This window comes from Chelonoidis abingdonii, chromosome 17 (genome assembly GCF_003597395.2).
Source record: "Chelonoidis abingdonii isolate Lonesome George chromosome 17, CheloAbing_2.0, whole genome shotgun sequence".
NCBI classification, from domain to species: domain Eukaryota; kingdom Metazoa; phylum Chordata; order Testudines; family Testudinidae; genus Chelonoidis; species Chelonoidis abingdonii.
In genome coordinates this window covers 8,319,395-8,340,589 of record NC_133785.1, presented here as the reverse complement: position 1 = coordinate 8,340,589, position 21,195 = coordinate 8,319,395, and the positions used below count along the sequence as shown (strand labels likewise).

The 21,195-nt window shown below is 52.8% G+C and overlaps 2 protein-coding genes across 3 annotated transcripts in view; both read left to right on the top strand.

Moving 5' to 3' along the window:
• SLC25A45 (solute carrier family 25 member 45) overlaps positions 1-21,195 on the top strand; it is a 386,904-nt gene that overhangs the window by 9,434 nt on the left and 356,275 nt on the right. The gene's annotated exons all lie outside the window — the stretch shown is intronic.
• TIGD3 (tigger transposable element derived 3) lies at positions 7,072-14,523 on the top strand. Of its 2 annotated transcripts, none has more exons than XM_032797820.2 (2): positions 7,072-7,617; positions 8,844-14,523. In XM_032797820.2, the coding sequence occupies exon 2, from the start codon at positions 8,899-8,901 to the stop codon at positions 10,336-10,338; it is 1,440 nt and encodes a 479-aa protein (XP_032653711.1). In that variant the 5' UTR covers positions 7,072-7,617; positions 8,844-8,898; the 3' UTR covers positions 10,339-14,523. The 2 variants fall into 2 exon arrangements, with proteins under 2 accessions (XP_032653711.1, XP_032653721.1); XM_032797830.2 differs by having other exon boundaries at positions 8,823-10,925.

The window sequence follows — 21,195 nt, the reverse complement described above, 5'->3', positions numbered from 1 at the left end:
CAAGATGAATAGATGCATCAGTGCAAAACAATGTCACACAGTATCTTGTTTTCCCACGCATGGGTCCTTTGCAACCCATTGCTGGCTGGTGTGGACTCATTATTAGATCCTCCAAAAGGAGGTTAACTGGAGTCAAATATTTTATGCATAATACAGCCAAACTAGGAATAGGACCCAGAAGTCCTGACTACCAGCCCCCCCTCTCTCCCAACACCAATCCACCAGATCCAGCTCCCCACCTGGAGCCCCTGGGAATAGAACCTACAAGTCCTGACTCCCAGCCCTCATGCTCCCCCAATCTAACCCCTTACACCACACTCTTCTCCCAGAGCTAGAAAAAGAACCCAGGAGTCCTGACTCCTACTTCTCTGCCTTCATACCACCTATCCTTAGATATAGCACAAGGTCTTTCCCCCATAACTGCAACACAATGTCTGTGTAGAAAGCTCCACGGATATGCAGCCACTTCTGGGGTGCAGCTGGACAGGAAGAAAAATTATAGCCAAAGATGCCATGGGAAACCCTTTCACTAAATGAAAGAGCACCGAGGTCAAGACGGGGTTGTTTTCCATGTCAAGCAAACACAGGCTTCCATTTTGAAGGTTTTATCCTGGAAAGCAGTGACTAAAGGATATGAGGGTCACAGTGGCCAAGCAATTCACTATGAGCTGCCAGTGCAACACAGTGGCCCAAAGGACTGTGTCATGGTGTTACTCACCACTGGCCTGGTGCCTCCCCTAGGTCGCTCTGGGGATGAGCTCAAGGTCGACAGTCTGCACACTGTCACTTGATCTCCGCCATCTGCCTACAGCCCCTCTCGCTGCCTCAGGAACTGCAGCATCCTCTTTGTGGCTCGGTCCTCCGGCCATGGCACTGTCCATGTCCCCCCTTTTGGGGGAGGTTTAGCTCCTCAGTAGTCCAGCCACTGCCCCAGTGGTGACAGCTACTTCCACAGTGGGGAGACCCAGGCCCACCCACTACTCCAGGTGTGAGCCCAAGGACTCTCTGATCCACAGTCACTTACTGCGTTCTTTTGCCTCTATGATCGCTGCATTTCCCTGGGCCACAGCAACCTCCTCAGTCTCAGCAGCTCATCCAGAGCTCCTTCCCCTCTCCCTGGGGTCCTACCTGCGCTGCTCTGTCCAAGGTGCTACAGCATTGCAGCCTACTCCAGATAACAAGCCTTCCTCCACCAGCTCCATGCAGCTACTCACTCTGCTCTCCTCTGTCCATCATGCAGCTCTTATAAGGGGGCCCTGAGTGGCCACTCTTCAAAGTCCCTCTCCTATTGGCTGCTTTTCACTCAGCCTCCCTAGGGCTTTATTAACCCCTTACTGGCCAGTGTGAGGTGGATGCCCCCATCACAGGCTGATCCAGACCTGGGATGCTGTAACAGGGTGCCTCTCATAAGCACCCCTTGGCCAAGTGTGCACACCTGCACACACTCGCTCAGATTGTCTCCAGGGAGGGAGCCCTGGGGCACTGCTCTATCCCAGAGCAGGGCTAATGTCTTCACCCTCTTGGGGGTTCCTGGCTACAGCTCTCCAGCTGGGCCACTATCATTCAGTTCCACTTCTGGGGGGTGCCTTAATGTCCAGGCCATTTCCCCCCAGTGGCTAATGGGGTGGGGGTGGGACCCAGGCCTGCCCACTACTCTGGGTCCCAGCCCAGGGACCTTGTAGATCACAGCTGTCTGCTGTGTCCCTTTATGTCGCATGGCTTCTCTAATTCCCTGGGCCACTTCCCCACAGTGTCTTCACCTTTACCTCAGGGCCTCATCCTAATGGAGATCTAGTAACCAGCTCAGGGCGCTTTCTTGCTTTCCCCAGGTACTGGCAGTGCTGCCCTATCCTGCAACTCTATCAGCCAATCAGCCACACTCCTACAGCTCCAGCAAGAAACTGAACTCCCTTTGCCCCTCCAGCTCTTATAATAGGCTGCTGGGCCCTGATTGGCTGTGTCCCACACAGTCACTCTAGGCAGCTTGGAGGACCCTTTCCATTGCTGTGTTTTGGGGCAGGGTGTGGCAGGGCCATGAGGCCTCCAGCAGGGGGCCTCAGAGGGCATAAAGAGGGGAGTAGCAAGCTGGAGCAGGGAGGTGGTTTGACCTCTGTATAGGACATTGGTGAGACTAGTAATGGAATAGTGCGTCCAGTTCTGGGGTCCACGTTTTAGGAAGGGTGTTGGTTAAAATGGAGATGGGTGGAAAAAAAGGCCTGACAGTGAGAGACTTAAAGAGCTCGATTAGTTTAGTTTAGTTTAATCACAAAGAAGATTAAGCAGTGAGTTGATCATGGTATGTAAGCACCTTCCCACTGAAAAAATCCCGGGTCCTAAAGGGCTCTTTAACTTAGTGGAGAAAGGCAGACTAAGAACTGAAGGCTGGAAGTGAAAGCCAGACACATTCAAATACAAGACACATTTTTCAAAGGGCGAGTGATTAACAATCGGAACAACCTGCCAAGGACAGGGTTGGATTCTCCATCAGATCCAGACTCTAGAAAATGCTTTAGTGAAATACAAGTTAATGGGGGGGCTCAAAGATGCAGCTGTCCTGAACTCTGCTGATCACAGGCAGAGAAAGCAAAGCTACAAGGCTGCTGGTCTGGTTTATAGTTCAGCCCCCAGGTGTTTTTAAATTACCCAGCCCCCGTCAGAGTCGGGTCCTCAGCTCCCACTCTGTGACTAATGCTTTCAACCATCTCCAGCTGGCTCAGAGATGCTGCCCCAGCCTGGCCAACCATGACCTGGCCTCAGTTATTCAGCCTTGGGCATTGCTCAGCTCAACCACAGCACTGCAGTGACCTGGGTGTGACACCTTCAGCCCCGAGAAAACTCCAGCTGACGTGGTCAGTTGCAGCGTATCTCCTCGGCAGTGCCGGCTACTGTTAACGCATCAGCCCTCTCTTCTGCTGTCTGCACTGGCTTCCCATACAATGCTGAATCAAGTTCAAGGTCTGGGTCCTGCAGGCTCCATGACTTGCACCCAAGGTACCAAGAAGGCTGCCTATAATTGCAGGATGGAGTCCCCCCACTCCGCTCCTCTGACCCAGTGGCACTCTTTACAATAAAGGTAAAGTTCATCTGTGCAGGGAGACAGATCTTTCTGGGGGGCTGCAGAATGAGCTCCCTGAGGAGCTAAGGCCCATCCCAAACCTTGCCACCTTCTGCTCCAAGTGCCAGGTGCATCTCCTTGCCCTGCCTTCTCTAATACAGATACAGAGCAACAGCTATATTCAAAAACCCTACCAAAACAAGACATTCCACTGCTCATGCTTCTCCCCCTGGGAAAGGAGAGGAGACGAAACCCTACATGACAAATGTGGCGTCATATTGCTCAATAGACCACAGGAAGTGCCCAGATACCACGGTGATGACTCTACACAGAAAAGAATGAGAGCAGCCCCAGTGCTGTTCTAATGATCACTCCACTTCCCATGCCCCACCCCCCACAGCTCCTCTCCCCCCTGTGACAGCCAGAGCAGCTAGGTGGGTTTTGCTAGAAGGCATTGATGTAGAACTCAGCAAGGCAAAAGGAGGCCATCAGAGCTCGTTGGAAATTGATTCACGCCCTTGCCTCCCCCCACCCCCTCCGCCAGGGAAAGTTTAAATGAAGACAAAACCAAAGCATTGTTTTGTCAAAAATGTCAATGGAAAAACTGAGAGAAAGAAGGCGGGTGAGGTGATCTCTTGCAGGGCCGGCTTTAGGCCGATTCAGCCGATTCCCTGGAATCGGGCCCCGCGCCTAAGAGGGCCCCCGCGCCTTAGGCCCCTTTTAAATTTTTTTTACTTACTGCTGGCTGAGGTCTGCTCCGGGGTCTTCCATGGCCCCGTTCCCCTGACCAAAGCGCGGCCGGGAGCGTGGCTGCCCCACAGCCCTGCTCTCCCGGCTGGAGCTCCGGAGCACGGCAAGCCCCGCAGCCCCGCTCTCCCAGCTGGAGCCCCACACCGGAAACCGACAAGCTGCCCCGCAGCCCCGGCTGGAGCCCCAGCCGGAGCCCCAGCCGGAGCGCGGCAAGCTGCCCTGCAACCCCAGCTGGAGCACGGCAAGCTGCCCTGCTCTCCCGGCTGGAGCCCCGGCTGGAGCACGGCAAGCCCCACAGCCCCGCTCTCCCGGCTGACGCTCCGGGCCCTTTAAATAGCCCCCAAAGCCCTGGGATAGCGGGGGGCTCTCGGGGCTATTTAAAGGCCGGGGCTCCAGCTGTCTCTACCACCCCGTCCTTTAAATAGCCGCCGGAGCCCCGCAGCCCCCATGTATTCTCCAGGGCTCCCGTGGCTATTTAAGAGGTCCAGAGTGGGGTAGAAGCAGGGGAGCTCTGGGCCCTTTAAATAACCCCAGAGCCCTGAGGTAGCAGGAGGCTTGGGGGCTATTTAAAGGGCCGGGGCTCCAGCTGCCTCTGCTGCACCCCCTGCCCTGCCCGGACCAGCCCTGTCCCCTCTGCCTGCAGCCAGCCCCTGCCAAACCCCCTGCCCTGTCTCCAGTCACCCCCTGCCACACACCCCGTGGCCCTGCCCAAAGCCAGCCAGCCCCCCACACAGCCCTGCACACCCTGCCCCCACCAAGCCCCAAACCACCTGCCCTGTCTCCAGCCAACCCCGCTGCACTCCCCTGCCTGAAGCCAGCCAGTCAGTCTCACACTCCTCTGTCTCCAGCCTTCCCAACCCCTGCTGCATTCCCCTGTGACCCTGCCTGAAGCCAGCCCGCCCCACACACCTCCTGTCTCCAACCAGCCCTGCGCCCCTTGCCCTGCCTGCAACTAGACCCTACCTCCAGTCAGCCCCTGCCCTGCCTCCAGCCTTTCCATGTCCACTGCTGCCCTGCAGTTCCTAGGGCAGTAACCCTGCACACCTGCTTCAATGAGGGGGGCAGGGAGCAGCTGGGACTCACACATGTGCACACTCGCAGGGAGTGGCAGGGACCCACACGTGAAATGGCAGTCATTAATAAGCAATCTACAGCATATATGATGCAATGTACATAATATATAATTGTATTATTTATATAGTTATGGAAAGTAAATAATACATGGAAGAAATGAAAGGTGTTGCTTTTTTTAAGTCATCCCTGCCAGGGCCTCACCGAAAATGTTCGAATTGGGCCCTGCACTGCCTAAAGCCGGCCCTAATCTCTTGTATTGGACCAACTGCTGTTGATGAACGAGAGAAGCTTCCAGCTTACACAGAGCTGAAAGCACATCTCTTTCACTAACAGAGGTTGGTCCAATAAAAGAGATCACCTCACCCACCTTGTCGCTTTAATATTTTGGGTCCAAGCTACACCACTACTGCGAACAATGGGGAAAAAATTGTCAAAAAAAGGAAAACTCAAATTTTCTATGAAAACCACCAAAACACATAAAATGGTCTGCCAAAAAACCATTACATTAAACTTCCCAAATAGTTTTTGGCAGAAAAATGTACATATTTTGGGAAAAAAATGATTTAAAAATAAATTTTTTCTGCCATGAGCTGCCTTAAACTGTAATATTTGCTGAAAGACACTGGGGGGAAAAAAATCATTTTTGTGGTTTGGAAAAACACTATTTTCTCCCCATCAAAAAAAAAATCAAAGCACATTTTCTGGGGGAAGATCCAAACAAAAATAAAACAGTGAACAAATTTCAGCTAAAAGCCACTGAAAACTGCAAAAAAAATGGTGAAAATCCACAAACATTTTTTTTCATCGAAAATTAAAAAAAAAAAAAAAGTTACCCACTGATTCCTGCATCAGGCCCATAACCTGCAGTGGAGCTAGTGTGTGTGTATTTTAAACAGAGACACTGGATCTTGATTTACAGACTCCAAGCAATAGCGAATCCACCACATCCCTTGGTCAAATGTTCCAATGGTTTCTTATTAAAAATTTGCCTCTGAATTTCTTTCCCAGCCAGCAGATCTGCTGCCTGTGCCTGCTACATTACAGAGCTGTCTGCTCTGAGAGCTACTCCCCCGTGTAAGTACAGTATTATAGACCACAACATCTGCCCAGTTCTCTTTGTGAGGCTAAATAATTTTAAGTCTTTCAGTGGGAATGCCACTCCCAGCCTAGAGGAGATGTAACTTATACTGCCAAAAGAGTCCTTTTGCTGGTGTAGCTTATACCAGTTCCCTGAGCAAAATAAGGTCTAACAGGCAAAAGGACTTTTATGCCAGTATAAAAATGTCACAAAAATATCCCACACCTCATCCAGCATCATTATACCAGGAAAAATTGGTAGTGCAACCTGACCTACAATGAAAAGTGATATTGACATAACCATGCCTGACTGACAAGAGGTGCTGACCAAATGCCCAGTGTAGATGCTACTACTTTGTCAATGGAGGAGGGCTTCCATCAATGTTGCTAACTTCCTTTGGGGCCGGGCTGTTCCTGTACTGGCAGGAAAACTGCGTTCTGTCAGCATAGGCTGTGTCTACACGCCAGGGCTAGGCCAATATGGTCTCTGCTGTATAGATATAGGCACTGAGATACTGAGGGTCTGTCCCCCATCTGTATTTATTCAGGGGGATGTAAAGCCGATACTGTGAGCTGTCATAAGATGGACAGGAAACAACAGATTGCTTATGACATGAAAACCCTGCTCTGGTCTTTACTACAGCACCCTGCTATTCCTCTCTAGTGTGCCCCTGGGATGCCTGGGCAGCCAGGACTGGGTTAGCAGCCAGCTGGTTTAGATGCATTTTAAAGGCAATTTTTATCAGTCTTCCTCATTCACAGTCTTCGCTGATTGATTAACTTATATCTCCCCCATTGCACCCTAGCGGGAACTCCCAGGTTGAAGCAGGGGAATGGGGGTGGCTGGCAGCCAGGACTCCTGGGGCCAAGCTCTAGTGGGGGGAGGGGGGAGGTCAAGTGGGTTGGCGAAGGGGGCCTGGGAGTCGGGAAGAGAAGCCAGGAGTCCTGATTCTGCCGCACAACACCCTGTCGTTGCACGACTGGAGGATAAATATGCGCCCAAAAATACATGGCTCTCGACAATAAAAAGTCTCTTCAGCATATCTCCTTAGAGCAGAACCATGCTCAGGTCTGGGCCACTCGCCAGCTGTCTCCCCGGACCCCCCGCAGGATAACAAGCCATCTGACACAAAACTCCTGCTCTTGTTGGCTGCAGGATTGTCACATCCAAGGTCCTGCTGGCCAGGGACGTTCACCCCACTCCCCTGCGGAGAAGACCCACGGGCCCATCAGCCGCGCCAGTGGCAAAGTGAAACCCCGCCAGGTTCCCGGTGCAGCCCCCAGCCTTTCGGCACTTGCAAGGGGGAGGAAACGACCCGTAATTCCCGTCTGTGCTGAACCGTTTACATCCCTTTCTGGACCTAGACAAGGTGTGAGCGGCAGGGGACTTAGGCGCGTGTAAACCCGGACCCTGGATCGCCCAAACCTGGGCAGCGGAGCCGAACCAGCCGACGGATGGGTTTCTCCAGCGCTCCTAAAGCGCCGGGATCCAGCGGCCAGGTTTTACTCCGAGCCTTTGCCGCTGCTGCTGCTGCTGCTGCTGAAAACTGAAGATCCGGAGGAGGGGGGATCAGGATCCGGAAACCTGAAGCCCTCCCCCCAGGCCAGGGATGGCCCCTGATGTAGCCCCCGGAGAGCCAGGGGACCAGGCTCTCTCCTAGGTACGTACGGAGCAAAGGTAGCTTGCACGGGGACTCCCCCCGGGAGCAGTAGTTGTGTGCTAGGCGAGGCCTGCAGAGCTGCTCTCCAGTCCCCACAGCTCGGGCAGCTTATGCCGGATTTAGCCCTTCCCACGCCAGCTGAGGTTCCGCTCCCCTGGGGGCATCATGCTAAATTATTCGTGCGCGCGCGCGAGGGGCGATCTTTCCAAAAATACGGGTGGGTGGGTGTTAAAACGAAGCCTGTTTGAGGGGCATCTTTTCCCCACACTTAGGATTTCTAATAGCTGGAAGGGATATAAAGCCAACCTCTGGCTATTGGGGTCAGGAGTAAAATCTTCTCCCTCCCCCTCGTAGGGCAAGTTATCCTGTAACTGCAGGGATCCCGGTACTTTTCTGTGAAGCGGCTGGTACTGGTGACTGCTGGACTAGAGGGGCCCACTGGTTTTATCTAGCGGGGCTGCTCCTGTTTAAAAACCATCTACAGGTTATGAATTCAGAGCCTGGTTTCTCTAGTAGTCAGTTTCCCCAAGGAGGCAATGTTTGGGCTGTGTCCACTGTAGGAGAAAGGTGGCATTTCAATCAAATGTCATAATAGAAAACTTGTGCTGTTTGTGATAACACATAGGGGTCCCAGTTGAAATCAGGGCCCTGTTGTGCAGGGCATTGGCCACCTCCTTCTTCCCCTACTGAGATCAGGGCCCCCTTGTGTCAGGCACTACACAGTCCCTGAGCTGAGAATGAGGCCCCATGGTTCTGCACCAGCCCCCGCTTGACTGAGATCAGAGGCACCTGTTGTAGCAGGAGCTGCATGAAATAAGACAATCCCTGTGCTTAAAAGTGTACGATCGGTCATTTGGACAAGCTGCATTTTTAAGCAACCTAAATTTGGGGGCAATTTTGAGCTGGGTGGTTCCCTTCAAATTAAGCATTTAACTAACAGACGGTCTCCTCAGAAATGTCTCCCATATTTATTAAAATTACATTTAGGTGGTTGTGGCTGAGTCAACTGGGCAGGGTTCTGGGAGCCCAGGTTCCAGGACTCTAGTCCCAGCTCTGGGAGGGGATGAAACTTAGTGAGATGGGAGCAGGAGCTGGGAGTCAGAACTCTTGGGTTCTAGCCACAGGGTTGTTAAGTTTCCCTTGGATTCTGTCTCCTGGTCTTATCAATGGCTGACTAAGGTTTTCTTGGGGGGGTTGGGTGGGAGGGTCTCTTCTTTCTCCTCTAGATATTCCAGCCCCCAGTGCCTGGCACATCCCTTCACCTCCCACTCCAGGTCCACCATGGAGCTGAACGGGAAGAAGAAACTTCATGCTCTTTCCTTGGCAGAGAAGATCCAGGTGCTGGAGATGCTGGACGAATCCAAGATGTCCCAGTCAGAGGTGGCTCGTCGCTTCCAAGTCTCCCAGCCCCAGATCTCCCGCATCTGCAAGAACAAGGAGAAGCTGCTGGCTGACTGGTGTAGCGGGACAGCCAACCGGGAGCGGAAGCGCAAGCGGGAGTCCAAATACAGCAGCATTGACGAGGCCCTGCTGTGCTGGTTCCACATCGCCCGCACCAAGATGTGGGACGTCACGGGGCCCATGCTGCTTCAGAAAGCCAAGGAGCTCGCAGACATCATGGGCCAGGAGTTTGTGCCTAGCATTGGCTGGCTGGTGCGGTGGAAGCGCCGTAACAACGTCTGCTTTGGCCAGCGGCACCCAGCACGAGCGGTCCATGCCCCTGAGCCCCCGTGCGACAAGGGACTGGCACCGGCTTCCCTCAGCCTGCCCCAGCTGCTGAAGGATTTTGCCCCGGACAACGTTTTTGGCTGCGGGGAGGTGGTGCTGCTGTATAAGGCCATGCCGGGCAGGGAGTGGGAGGGAAGGGAGCGGCTGTGCGTGGCGCTGTGCGTGAACGGGAGTGGCACAGAGAAGCGGAAGCCCATGGTGGTCGGCAGGCGGCTGGCTCCGCGATGTTTCTTTGGGGTCAACACGGAAGCTTTGCCAGTCCTTTACCGCAGCAGCGCCGATGGTCAGCTGACACCGGAGCTCTTCTCAGAGTGGCTGACGGACTTTGACCGGGAGATGGGCCGGCAGCACCGCAGTGTGGCGCTGGTGCTGGACGCCGAGCGGCGCTGCCCTGATCTGGAGCCTGCCAACATCCGCCTGGTCTTCCTGCCCCCGCGACCTCGCCATGACGACAGCCCCTCGCCTTGCCCGCTCCACCCCGACATCGTCCGTGATTTCAAATCCCGCTACAAGTGCAGGCTTCTGGGCAAAGTGTCCTCCATCGGCAGCGAGACTGACAGCTCCCTGGCCTCCATCGCTGCCTCCATCACTGTGCTGGACGCCCTCCACATGGTGGCAGCCGCTTGGGACAAAGTCCAGCCCTCCCTGGTGGAACGGTGCTTTGGGGAGGCCAGCTGCTCCAAGGGGAAGGGGTCCCTGGGGCTCTCCAGCCTTGCCCCCCCCAGGGGGATGAGCCTAGAAGATTTCTGGCGCTTTGTGGACATGGAGACAGAGCTGGCCTGTCCCCCAGCCCTGCCCCCAGCCGGGGCCTATAAGGAGGAGGAAGAGGAGGAGGGGGAGGGAGAGGACCTTTTTGGCAGTCTGCCCACCAAGGCCGATGCTTTGAAGGCCCTGGGGACCCTGCGGCGCTGGTTCGAGTGCAACGGCTCGGCCGAGGGGGTCTTCCAGCAGTTCTACAGCTGCGAGGAGGAGGTGGAGCGGCTGTGCTGCTAGTGAGCACCCAACTCCCCACACTACCCCTGGCGGCCTCCCAACGCTAGAGCATGGAGGGGCTGGTGGCCCTGTATCCCACCGACTCAGTGCTTAGAGAGCAGGATTCCAGCCCAATCGCCCAGTGCCTGAGTGCGGGGGGGCTGGCATCATGCCCCAGTCCCCCACTGGAGGGCACTAGAGGGACTGGATTCATGCCCCCATTCTCTGCACGGCCTCTGAGAGCTGGTTCTGGGGGAGAGGAATTGGAGACCTGCCCTTTTCTTTCTTCTGGGTGCATCTTTATGGGCATATAAAGATCTGGAGGAGCCCCTATTACTAGTTACTGCTATTACCACCACTCCTAGCAGGATCCTCAGCCAAAAGTTTCTCACTGTCAATTCTGGGGTGCCCCCATTTCAAGGATGTCCTGCTAGTCACTCCCCCAAAAGGGGCCAGGCCTCTTCAGAAGGGAGCTTGAGTCAGGCTCCTGTCATCCTAATGGAATCACAATTACTGCAACTCTCCTGAGTCGGGCTTAGAAACTTTTCCCCACAGAACTGCACTTCTGCACGAAATAAATCTAGGGAAGAAAGAAAGCAGGAGTTGAATTTTGACAGTTTCCCTTCCAATTGTTTGAGCGCTAGGGCATTCAACAAAACCAACCCCCCTGAAAGCGATAGCAACACCAGCCTGAGTGGGGAGAATAGCTCCCGCATTAAATGAATTTCCTTTCCAGGCACCTTATTATCCTTCAGCTTCCCAGGGATCCAAGGAAAGGGAGGAAGAGAAGTGATGTTCTGATGTGAGGTAGTGCACCGCCCCAGAGCCAGCAGCTTCTGATCTTTGGATGGGAAGATTTAACTTCCATGGCTGCAGAGGTGAACAGAAGTATGGACCAGGGGGTAGGGCACTGGCCTGGAAGTCAGGACTCCTGGATCCTATTTCTAGCTCTAGGAGGGGAGTGGGACTAGTGGTCAGAGCAGAGAAGGCTGGTGCTCAGGATTCCTGGGTTCTATCCCCAGCTCTGAGTGGGGCGTGGTATCTACACTGTAATGTAAGCCCAGGGTTTGAACTCAGGCCTAACCCCCCTTCCGTCTACACACAAATTGCACTAACTCAGGGTCAGAGGACCCCACAGGAGTACAGGGTCCAAGCCCTATTGCTTTGCAGTGTAGCGGCAGCCCTACTGGACTCAAGCTCTGGGAGTCTGCCAACAGTCTCCCACAATCCCATGGGTCAACTTTCTTTGTCCTCTGAACAGGCAAGATTTTCCACCCTGTACCATGACCAAAGGGCTAGCGCAGCCACGTTTTGGGAAGGCACAAGGAAGCGTGGGACACGGTAGTTGGACTCGGGCCTGCATAATGCAGTATAGATGCTGGAGCCCTAGGTTGGGCCCCAGGATTCAACAGTCCCTAACCTGGGGCGACAAAGGAGTGTAGACGCTCAAGCCCTAGGTTAACAAACCTAGGATCTGCACCCTCCAGTTCCACTCAACCTGGACGTACATTGCAATGTAGACAGGCCCTGGGAGTCCTGACTTCTGGGCTGTATTCCCAGCTCTGCCTCTGACCTTGAGCAAGTCCCAAATCCTCTTAGTGCCTCAGTTTCCTCTCCCACCCTTTGTCTATTTAGACTCAGCTCTTTGGGGGCAGGAACCATCTCTCGCTAGGTGTACAGGGCCCAGCCTAATGGGGGTTCTAAGTGCTACCATAATGCTCCTAATAAACAAGGAAATACCTTTTAAAAAGCAAGATAACCAAACCAGACTTACAGGCCATAAAGAGGAGTAGATGCCTCATTTTATTAATTCCCCCTCCCCCACCTTCTTTTCAAATCACCTTTAAAACAAACACACACTGTAAAACTGTAAGATATTTCCTATGGAAATGGCCCTGCCACAGGGAGCTGCACCCACAGACAGAATTCCTAGCTTGCCACACTGACAATGGCCAATGGTCCTATTTTTCCAATGGAAACTTAACTCGCTGTCGGGAGGTTTAAACGTGCTGTTTGTTCTGCTGCAAAACAGAGTGGCCCCAGGATCGGTGAGGGGTTTTTGCTTTGTCCGCTGTTGCCTGGACATGCCAGACTAGCTTTATGGGAAAGCAGTGGGAGTCGGTTCTATCCCCAGCTCTGGGCAGGGAGCTGAATCTACTGAGGCAGAGCAGGGCAGTCTGAGTGTCAGGACTCCTGGGTTCTGTTCCCAGCTTGGTCACTCACTGGAGCAGCTCAGTTTGCCATTCTGTGCCTCTTTTTCCTCTCCTGCCCTTCATCTATTCAGGCTCTAAGCTCTTGCAGGGATGGTTTCACCCCATGTCTGTGCAGCACCAGCCCAAGGGGTGTGGGGGAGGCTCCCCAGTCTTAGTCAGAAATGCCAGGCACACTCAGAACAGAAATAATTTACTCACATACCTGAGTAGCTTGCAAGATCAGGGCCCTTACACAGGAACAACAACAAAACCTCAAACCTAGTTAATAGACTGCAAGGGACACTGTGGATCATCTCATTTGCCCTCCTGTGCAGCCCAGGCCGGGGAAAGTGCAGCGATTGCAAACTTCAATCCAGTTCAATGACTAACGTTTCGGGCTGTCCCCTGAAACGAGGGTATCTGTGCTGTCGGCACCGAGTTGCAGTCAGTTGCAGCAAAAAGACCACCCGTTGCAGAGGAGGCTGTTAGTAGGTCTGGGGCCGTGGTTCCAAAGCCACAGGTTCTAGAACTAGGAAGGAGGGAGGGGGGCTGGTGCCCCCCGGTTTGAAGTGGTTTCCATTATATACAGAGTTTGCATTTAGGTTGAATGGCTCAGCACCCCCACTATACAGATTGTTCCAGCGCCCGTGTCCAGAGAGCCCCGTTTACTTCAGCGGTTCACCCCGCTAAGATCTGACTGTAGGGCCGGAGTCTCCATTCAACACACAGATTCTTCAGTAGCCAAGATACGCTGGGTTTGGACTCATCCTCTCCAAAATTTCCACTATGGTTGTCACTGCAGGAAAGCAAACGGCGTAAACAGAACGGGTCGAGCAACGAGGTTTTGCCTTCCAAAATTTTGATGAAAATGAATCAAAATCATTTTGTTTTTTCAGCAAAGATTGAAGGACTTCATCCAAAACCCAAACTTTGTCCCAAAAAAACATTTTGTTGCTGCTGCCGTGCCTCATGGGAGTTGTGTTTCAGTTACATCATGCTCCCATTCTTTTCAATAGGCCAGGCTCCCAGGTCAGACTACATCTCCCATGATGCACCACTGTTCTCCTTGAAAGGGTACCTCACTGGAAATGTCATCTGTCTGGAAAAGACCAGCTCGTAGAGAAAACCAAGGACATGGGGTGTCCAAACTAAAACTCCCACGAAGCACTGCAGCAGCATCTCCAAATTGAAATATTTTGATTTTTGACAAAAAAAAAACAAACCCCAAACCAATACAAAAAATGCCCGGACATTTCCCGTGGGAAGCAGGTGCTTTTTGCAAAACATTTTCTTTAAATCAAATCCACAACTTTCCAGGGACAAATATTTTCGATGGAAAATTTTCCTTCCACCCCATTTTCAACCTTGATTGTGCAGCAGCCTGGGCTTCATGCCATCAGTGTCTCCAGGTACCTGCAGGGGGAACAGACATTTGATTACCGAGGGCTCCAGTCTATCCAGCAAGGCCTAACATGACCCAACAGCTGGATGTTGAAGCCAGACAAACAAGTTCCAAGGAACAATGGATGAAGGGCTGGAGTGGATTCTCCATCACTGGCACTTTTTAAATCCGGACCGGATGTTGGGCTGACAGATCTGCTTCAGTTCAAATGGGAATTAATTGAGGAGTGACCTGTGGCCTGTGCTATACAGGACGTCAGACCAGATGATCACAATGGGCCCTTCCAGTCTCAGAAACCTAAGAATTGCCATCACAATGTGACCCCACCATTCCAATTCACGTGGCGCTTCGCAGCTAAACAATTCCCAGGGATACAGCCAATGTTTTGCATTGGATCAGGCAGCGGGAAAGCAGTCTCACCGCCCCTAGGAGTTCCAAAATCATGAGCCAGCTGGAAAATCACCACACTATTGGCTTAAATTTTTTGTTTTGTTTTGTTTGTTTTTGAAACACACACTTCCCCCCCCTAAATCTACTGTCTGGGTTTTCAGTTGTTTCCAAGCTTCTCCCTACACCCACAGGCTGGAAATATTAAAAATACATATGCACACACGGATTGCATTGGTTTCACTTAAACTGGCTTTTGGTTTCCAACCGGTTTAGCCGGCACCTGCAAATTTACTGATGCAAGCCAAGCAGCTCTGCACCCAGTTTGAAGCAATACAAGCACATCCCCACACCAAGTCACATTAGTTTAACCAAGCCTGTGTCTATGCAGAAGAGCTGTGGCTTAGTGGGTAGAGCACAGGACAGGGATCTGGATTCTATTCCCATCTCTGCCACTGGCCTGCTGGGTGACCTTGGGCAAGTCACTTCAGAGCTCCTGGTCTCAGTTTCTCCATCTGTAAAATGTGGCTAGTGATACCAACTGCTTTGTAAAGTGCTTTGAGTTAGTTTCATAGAGTCTAAAGCCAGCCAGGACCATTAGATCATCTAGCCTGGCCTCCTTTAGAAACACAGGCCATTCAATTCCATCCAAATACCCGTGATGAGTCCAATGACTTTAGTCTCTTGAGGACTGTGTTTTAACTCCACTGTTGACCCCCAGGCAGAGAACAGGAGAGACAGAGGGTCCCTGAGGCCTCTGTGAGGCAGGGATTGAGGATGTGAGACATGCCTGGATGATCCCAGCAGCTGGCCCACAGCCGGTGCTTTGGCAGATCTCATGACAAGTGCAGTGTGAGAGCAAGGTATGTTTATACTGCTACAGCTATTCCTGGATAAATACACTGGGGTAAGTCACCATCATACCTCTAACTGCCTCCATGCTAGGACATGTACAGGTCTGAATAGAGCAGTTAAAACAAACCAAACAATCACACCTGTAACTGACAGTTTTACTGGGGCAAAATCTAAGCATACACCAGGCTTACATAAGTGTCTCTCATAATACCAGGACTCCAGGAGCAGGAGCTTTAACACAAAAGCAGCAAATATCATGAAACCAGGGCAATGCTGGGAAAGGTGGCTTTTTAGACTCCCGCTGTGGTTTTCTTGTAAGATAAATCAAATGAAGGGGAAAAATGAACGGCTGGACAAAAGAGCAAGTGTGTTCGATGTAGCTTACACTCACCAGGCACTGAGGGTTTTAATGATGCTTAGATTGGGAAGGAGCTAGAAGACAGGATCTATTCCAAGCCCAAGTCAATTTAACATTGGCTTGAAGCCCCGTGACCAGCACAGTCATCAGATGGAGCCTGGATATTGGTACACAAGGCCGGGATATTCAGGGACATGAGTGTTCGGGATTAGAAAGCCTTTCCCCACTAGGGGGCGCTGGTTCCCACCCAGCCCCAGGGTAGCAGGACCGGCTTGCTCAGAGAGATGGGAAACGGGCTGCAGGGCCTTTCCCCTCTAAGGGCACCAGCTCCCATCCGGCTCCAAGGTGGTGGGACTGGCTGACCTGGGATGGAGGGGTGAATGGGGTATGGGCCTTTCCCCTCTAGCTCCAAGCTGGCCCCAGCACAGGGGGACTGACTGGCTTAGTGGGGCAGAGAACAGGATTCCAATAAGGTGCCAAATGTCCTGAACTTCCCCTGAAAATCCCAGCCTCGAATTCGGAGCCAGCGTGAGAAACAGCAGCTACGTTAACAGAAAGACCCAGTAACAATTAATACAAGTTTTTTTGGAGGGTGGGGGAAAGCATCCTTTTCCTCCCCCCTCGGCGTCATTTCCCAGGTTTTCTTTCTCAGAGACTCTATGTGAATGCAAATAAAAACACTATCAATAAGTCCTATTGAAATGCTGTTCTCTCAGTCCACGGTGGGGCCGCCTCTGGACACTGAATGCAGAATTGGGCGCTAGGAATAGTGACTATGGGTTGGCTACAAGCAGGGCTAGAGCCCTGATCCCCTCCCCATGCCATGCCCAAAGGGAAATCCTCATTGCCCTTGGATCTAGGACACATGGTTGAGCAGTTCTGCTTCTATCCAGCAGGGAGTGCTGAGATACCTGCACATTCCCCACAGTATGTGCCCTCTGGCTGCATTAGCATTGCCCTCCGTGCTGCCACTTAGTTCCCCGGCCTTTTAATCTACAGCCTTCCCCTTGCACAGAAGGCACTGAGGAGTCTCAAGAGGAAGATAATATGCAGGGCATGGGGCAAAAAAAGGCTGCAGGGTGGAGAATAATAGGAAAAATATTCTATTGCTGTTCTGTATGTCAATGGTGTAGCCTCATCTGCAATAGTAGCTAGCAAAGGAAGGAAGACCCAGTGATTAGAGTGACTTGGGAGACCCAGGGTCAATTATCTGCTCTGCCACAGATTTCCTGTATGACCTTGGGCAAGTCCCTTACTCTATGTGCCTCACTTTCCCCAATGAGAATAATAGCACTGCCCTGCCTCACCAGAGCGTGGTGAGGAAAAATGTATTAAGGCCAGTGTGAAGCTCAGTGGCTAGGGTAATGGGGTGCAGACAGGTATCTGAGCTGGGTTCTATGTGCACTGCTGGTCACCCCATTTCCAAAAAGGTATTGCAGAATGAGTGGGGGGGGGGGGTCAGAGGCCTGGAAACAGTCTCTGAAAAGACTGGGATGGGTTCACGGAGACAAAGGGGGTGGACATCATCAAAGTCTCAAATACTGACTGGTCTAGAGACGGGAGATCAGAGCTGCTGTTCTTGTCTTGCACTATGAGAACAAGGGGCTATTCGATGACATTAAAAGCAGAGAAGTTCACAATCAAAGGAAATGCTCACCTCATACAACAAGGCATTAACCTGTGGAACTCCCTGCCACAGAAAGTCACGGGGACCAAGAGCTTAGCAAGTCTCCAGAAAGGGAGTGGAGATTGGATATTCCTGGTCTCCATATCAGAGGGCATAATTTCACAGATGAGAAACGAGTGTCTGATCACAACTTGTTCTGCAGGGGGCGCTCTCCCCTCACAGTGCTGATCTCTTCCCCCCGTCGCCCCCCCAGCCATGTGGCACTAGGGGATGCTGTGCTGAAGCATGGGAGGCACAATAGGGGGTGTTCTCTCTTTGCTGTCTGTGCTGACCCCAATTCCCCAGTGCAGCACTGGGACATAGTTTCTCAGCTGTGAAGACAGGCTCTGCCCACCTCTTGTTAACGATACCAGGGCAGCAGGATAGTGTGTGAATGGCCAGGATACATTCTGGTTGGGCTCCTTTTATCCCCCTGAATATTTCAGCTGGACAGAAGAGTGTCCTGAATTCTCCATTCTAAAGGTGTGTGTCAAGTGAAGCGCTTAGCAAGCAGCTGAACTCCACACCAGAGGCAAAGCAAGGGATCCCTGTATAAACAGCCCTGTGCCCCACCCCAGAGGCAGCTGCATCTCAGTGCCAGGCAAGGCTTTTCTATAAACCAGTATTTCCACAGCTCCGTTAGCAAAGAACGGCACTGTGGAAATAGGCGCTCCCACCATTGCTATTAATTACTAACAACCCGACTCACTCAGGTAATCAGCTCCCTAGAGAACATGACCCTAATAACCAAGTATTATTTTATCACTTGAGTTAATAACCTCAAATAAAGTTATTGACGCTAATGGCGGCAGCAATTCCAGCACATTGTTCAGCTCTGGCAGCACACACACACTTAGCGGTGACTTCATTAAGTTAAGACCAATTTGGCTGTGAATAACGAGGGAAATCGGATGACTGCGGAGTTTTTTATAAAAAGGTTCAAACTGCCTTAACATAAGAGAACAATAATCTTCAATACCCAGTCCCAGTCCCTTCTCTGCCCTAACCACTTGACCTCACTCCCCTCCCAGTGCCAGGACCAGAACCCTGGACTCCTGACTCCCACCACCAAAATCCATTCCCCTCCCAAAGCATTAGGGGAGGCGGGGGAAAGGCTGTGTCAGAACTCCTGGCTTCTCCATCTCATATATACCAGGTCTGCTACTTGTGAGGGGGGAGGGGAACAGCCCCTTTCTGTGCCTTAGTTTCCCCAACTGTAAAATGTGACCTTTGGGGCAATGAGCTCAATGAACTTTTGAGGCCCTCTGATTGCCGGGGCCTGGAGCAAACCATCCATTACAGACACGCTAGAGCAGGAATTTAAATTGGGGGGTGGTTTGGCACTGGCCCCACCATCAATGCTGCAACAACCTCCCTGGTGAAATGCACTTGTACTACTCAAAGATTTGCACTAGTGCAAACCCACTAGCGCCCTCCTCCCTTGAGTTCTAGGGCTGCCATTCACAGGATTGCCACCAGGTGGCAGCAGACCCCGAAGCTAGCAAGCACAGCAGGGCATCCTCTAGGCAGCCAGCGGGATTAGCATCTGTGGCAGGACGAACCCCAGCGAGAGGCGACGCGGGGGGGCTGGTCTCCGTTGCTGTTGGTCGGGGACATTCTGTGCTGCTGGGGAGGCAGCCGACCAAGCCCTGGCTTCCAACGTTGTTAGCGGGTGGGCCCCCGGAGCGGAGAAACTGAGGCACATAATCTTGAGACACACCCTGGCCCCCATCCCAGTCACTCTGTTCCCCACCAGACCTGGGACAGAACCCACGAGTCCTGACTCCCAGCCCTGCCTCCTCTAACCACTAGACCCCACTCCCCAGACAGCACCAGGCTCCAAATCTCACCAGGCTGCTTCTCCTCTGGCTCAGGAAAAAGAAAATGGTTTGTTTGTTTTTTTCAAAGGCAGAACCGAAGAGGCAAAAAGTAGGTCAAGTTTGGGGCTGACAAATCTGGACAACGTCACTGGCTCACCGTCCCTAATCTCTGCAGCACAGCCCTGCCCCCACAGCCCCTACACCCCTGTGTTCAGCTCTATCAGTCTGGCCTCTAAGAGAACTGGGGAAGTGATGCAAGGCTACCCATCCATCCACCTGCCATGCCAGGCCACTTCGCTGCTGCCCAGGGCATAGGCCTGCACCTGCCCTCCCAGCTCTTACCACTAGCCCCAAGCCCCTCCCAGAGCTGGGAATGGAACCCAGGAGTTCTGACTCCCAGCCCCTCCTCCAGCTCTAACCACTAGCCCCACACCCCTCCCAGAGCTGGGAATGGAGCCCTGGCTCTAATCACTGGACCCCGCTTCCCTCCCAGAAACTAAAGAGGCAAAGTTGTTCTGTAACACATAGTTCTGGTCCAGGGTGGGGAGAGTTTGTGCAATTGATACTTTGGGCCCAGCAGGCAGATGGCCCCTCTAGGGTCACAACAAGGATCTAGCAAGGGGCTCTGCATGGAGACACTGGCTCTATCAGCCCCGGGGGCTATTTTCAGAAGCTTGAGAACATCCTCATACAGGGGAAGCTACAGCCACAGATGGAGAGGTTCATCTATTGGTGCTAATTGGGCTGTCAAGCCAGGGACACCTGCCCACCTCAGCCTGCTCCCTGGCCACCATGCTGGTCCCTGCAGCTCAGCGCCTCCTAGTGGTGCACTGGGGCAGCACAGACTGCAAGGGGAGACCACCCCCTCCTGAGCCACCCTCCCCTAGTGGGGCCCGCACGGACTGTTTTCCTTAGCAGTCACCCATCCAAGCATCTATGCAATCTATAGACTAGGCACCTGGACTCCTGGGCTCTAGCCCCAGCTTGGGGAGGGGAGTGGGATCTAGTAGGTAGGAGCAGGGGGATCTGGGACTCAGGACTCCTGGGTTCTGTGCTGCTGGGCTGTGGGTCTTTTTTTTTTTGGGGGGGGGGGGGGCGGAAGAAAGTCCCGGACCTTTTCCATGCCTCAGTTTCCTTCCTCTCTCCCCCATACAGTGGGGTTGAACAGGGCTCATTCCCGTCTGTAAAAGCCTTGGAGATACTGGGAACGGAAATGAGAAGATATTATTGGGGGAGGAGGATGCCTCTCCTCCCCCTGCACATGCACCACCTCCCCACATACACTCACACTTGAAACCTGCCTGATCCTCCCTATGGGCCCCCTCATCTTCACTCCCCAGCTTGTGCCTAAAGGCAAAGTGCAGCAACTACTCCCTGACTGCTCGGGGGAGGGAGGGGGGGAGTTTTTGCTGAAGAGTCCCGAGCCCCTTGCACACGTGCCCCATGCCTGTCGCCACGCACACACGTGTGCAAACACACACAGCCAAGATGAAAAAACAAAGCATCAAACAAAATGTTTCATTCGACCCCAAACTGACTGGAGGGGAGGGCATTTCTGGGTGGTTTTCCCGGGGGGCTGCTGCTGAACAAACCAAGCTTCATTGCCCAACATGGCGGTGCTTTGCTGTTCAGGTGGGAACCAAACTCCGGCGCTTTAGCGAAAACCTCCAAAGAAACGGTACCTAAAAGTCTCCGCCAGGCCTCCCACAACCAGCGCTGATCTCCCTGCCTGCCCCTGCACAGCCCTGGCGCTGTCAGAGTGAGGGGTGACTTGGCCACGGCGCCGCCATCTGTTTCCAGAAATAATGAGCCAGTTCATGTGTTTTATGAATTCCCCTTTTCTCCTCCCCCTCTACCCGCCTTCCTGGAGCCACGGATAAATCTCTGGGGATGAACAACTGGCACCATTTGTAACCATCTCCCTGGCGATAAAGATGAATAAAGTTGCCACCCACTAAATAAAGACCTTGGAAAGGAAGAAAAATCCAGGCGCAGCAGATCTGAGAGACGCTGATGCTTAGAAAAAGCCTTGCAAGTTTTCACACTCACCTCCGGGCTGGGCCAGGTGCTTTTATACAGGGACCCCTTGCTTGATGCTGGGATGCAGCCACCTCTGGGGTGGGGCATGGAGACTGTGTGGGTGGGATCCCTCCTCCCTCCGTGGATTTTTCACCACTACGAGCAGCCAGGACGTTGGT